This window comes from Sesamum indicum, linkage group LG6 (genome assembly GCF_000512975.1).
Source record: "Sesamum indicum cultivar Zhongzhi No. 13 linkage group LG6, S_indicum_v1.0, whole genome shotgun sequence".
Lineage (NCBI taxonomy): Eukaryota > Viridiplantae > Streptophyta > Magnoliopsida > Lamiales > Pedaliaceae > Sesamum > Sesamum indicum.
This window is the reverse complement of record NC_026150.1, coordinates 22,653,367-22,656,403: the sequence shown is the minus strand read 5'-3', so window position 1 is coordinate 22,656,403 and position 3,037 is coordinate 22,653,367. Positions and strand designations below refer to the sequence as shown.

General features: G+C 38.0%; 1 protein-coding gene across 1 annotated transcript; it reads left to right on the top strand.

The window, feature by feature from the left end:
• Window positions 238-2,527, top strand: LOC105165526 (leucine-rich repeat extensin-like protein 3). Its single transcript, XM_011084572.2, has one exon. The coding sequence runs from the start codon at window positions 400-402 to the stop codon at window positions 1,147-1,149; it is 750 nt and encodes a 249-aa protein (XP_011082874.1). The 5' UTR covers window positions 238-399; the 3' UTR covers window positions 1,150-2,527.

Sequence of the window (3,037 nt, the reverse complement as noted above, 5' to 3'; positions counted from 1 at the left end):
AGTTACAAAAACAAAATAACATTTAAGCCGATCAAAACAAATACATAATTTTATATGCAGTAAAGAATTATTTTTGTCCTTAAATCTTTAGGAAATATTTGATCTACCGTCACTTCTCTCAAATTATTCCAAGGAACTCGAATAACAGTACCTGTAAATATATAATCTATCGACTTCATCTGCTTATATACGAACAATATATGAACAGAAACTTCAAGAGTGGATTTCAATGCAACCAATGACAACCTGCGTAGCATACGAGTCAAGTTACAGAAAACTTAGACGCCTAAGCATAAACAAGCAATTAAAACCACAATCCCACCACTACAAATAGGTGTTGCACATCAATCTCCGGCAATCTATTCCCAAATAAGCTCAGTTCCAAGTGCTGATATTGCGATGGCTCGAGTCCCTAACTCCGTAAACTTCCCATTCCCGTACTTTCCTCCTTCTCCGCCTCATTATTTTCCAGCTCCGCCAAACGTGCCACCGCCCAACAACCATCCTCCATCCCCTCCGAAAGGGGCACCACCTCGGCCGCCTACCAAAGCACCTCCACCACCCAAATTCCCAACTCCTCCACCACCGCGCCATGCTCCTCCTCCTCCTCCTCCTATTCCATCTCCTCCACCACCACCACCACCATCTCATTTTGTTCCATCTCCACCACCACCTCATATTGTTCCATCTCCACCACGCCCCATTTCTCCACCCTCTCCACCTCATATTGTTCCATCTCCTCCACATCCCATCTCCCCACCCTTGCCACCGCCTCCTCCAGGACACCATTCCAGTGTGATCATCATTGTTTTTGTCTCAATCGGTGGAGTATTCTTTCTCGCATTTCTTGCAGCCGCTCTTTTCTGCTGCATGAAGAAGAGAAAGAAGAGAATCATTCGGGAAACAGATAAATTCAAAATTGATGAACATGTTAAAGTCCAAGAAGCCATTGTACCGGGTCCACATGGGACACAAACTGTTGTGCTGACGATCGATGAGGATGTGCACATTGAGGAAGAAATCAAGAAGAATGAAGTGAAAGCAGAAAGCTTACATGTGGGATCACCAAAAATCAATTCTCAGGCTTTGGAAATGGCAGGATCCACATCTGAGCCTACCCATCATCATCATCATCATCGTAAAGAGTGATTTGCAAGAACAAATTGAGGACAAAGTGGTACTCCTTGTTACATTCTTTCTTTTTTTTTTTTTTTTTTAATATCAATTTGCAATTAATAAATTTGTATTTGAAGTATCAAAAATAAAATGATGAATCATTTTATGTGTGTCAAACAATATCCACACTTACATCGTCTCTTGAAGAAACAAATAACGCAAATAAACAAGACGCGCAATTTTCATTTAGATGCATGCTGCTATTCCATTGTGAAAGTCCTGAGTGAAACTGATAGAAGCAAAGGGATTTCAGAGATACTGCTTATGAAATCCTAAGTTTACTTCTCATCAAGGGTACTTCCACCCAATCACGTCGACAGTTTTTATCTGTTCTTTAGATACTCAGCTGTTTATAGCTAATTCCCAGCCCCAGAAACCACAACTATATTTCTTAAAATCCTATCCTCACAGGAAGAGAGAATTAATCAATTGTCTGGTTAGGAAACCAAAATTCCTTCTTAGGGGATGCTTGCAATAACTTACGCCTTTGTGGTAAAAAATAAGCTGCAGAAAAAGTCGTAAGTTAGCCGCAACGAAAGATGGAAATGTTTGAAACAAAAATGAAAAGTGGAAAAAAAACAAAAAAACTAAAGCTGGAGTGTTGGGCAAAACAGTTTACTATGTGTACAATTTACCAATAAGCTGCAAAAGTTGGTGGGGAGAAGTTTATACTTTTAGCTTAAATATGCAGTTCAAAAGCACAAACACTAAATCAAAAGTCTTTTCAATTTATTATCAACAAAAAACTCATAAACACTTACTCATATATTTCAAACACCCCTTTAGTCCACCTGCACATCACATGGAAAGAGGCCAATAGACACAGAGCAAAGGAAGTGAATAAATGATGTCAACATTCCTGAGTATGCATCTCGACTGTGTAACGTTCTTAAATACCAGGGAGTTGATCTTAATGAAACTAAACTACATAACTGAACACTTTCACCATATGAACCTACTAAACCTCTGAAGATTAAGTTCGTCAATTTTCAAGAAAATTTAACAACAATTGCTGATTAATTACACAATTCTACAAAGTCAATACGATACTTTCAAGCGTTGCTTAACTCATTTAATCACAAAACTTATATATAAAAAATGATGAGAAGTAAATAGTTATTAAACAAGATGCAGAATTCCACTACATCAATTTTCTTTGGTCGGAACTGTTTGAATGACCGATTTTCTTCAAGACATTTAGTAACAAACTCGACATTGACTTAAATCCCTTCTTCCTAAAATAAGAGTATCGCTCCACCTCTAACAATCAAATCTAAGTAATAACTGAACTAAACTTTCTCTTCAAGTTAAGATGGATATTGTTATTTAACGTCTTGAATTTGGTCATGCCTGGTGGTGTTGGCTGAGGAAAATTGGCCATGCAATGACTACGCCAACCAAAAAAGTTGGCATAATGAAATTGTACAACTTGCTTCTTTTTTCTCCCTCACTATGGTGATATCTTTCATGCCATTTTAAGCAGCACATCAAAATACCTAAGTTTCCCTATCAATGGACAAACATCTTCTGTAAACAGATAAAATAAACTAAGAAAATGTCATAAGCAGCGGTAAGACAGAGGGAATCAGCTAAAATTGACATGATAATCATGAATTTAGCCACATCTTAGATTCTCGGCACGAATAAAACTACAATCGGCGCCGCCAAAAGAAACATCTAAGATACCGGAAAAAAACCCATCATAAGTACCTGTTGCAACTCATCAGATCCCTCAGTCCTCCAACATTTTCCTGAAACTTCAACAAATCTTGCTCCCCGACCAAACTTACTTCAAAATCAACCACCAAAACCAACAGATTTAAATATGGCACCAAAAATAGCTAATACGTCATGTTGGCTA

Coding starts and splice junctions, on each gene's coding strand:
- LOC105165526 (XM_011084572.2), top strand. CDS start 400: ATGGCTCGAGTCCCTAACTCCGTAAACTTCCCATTCCCGTACTTTCCT.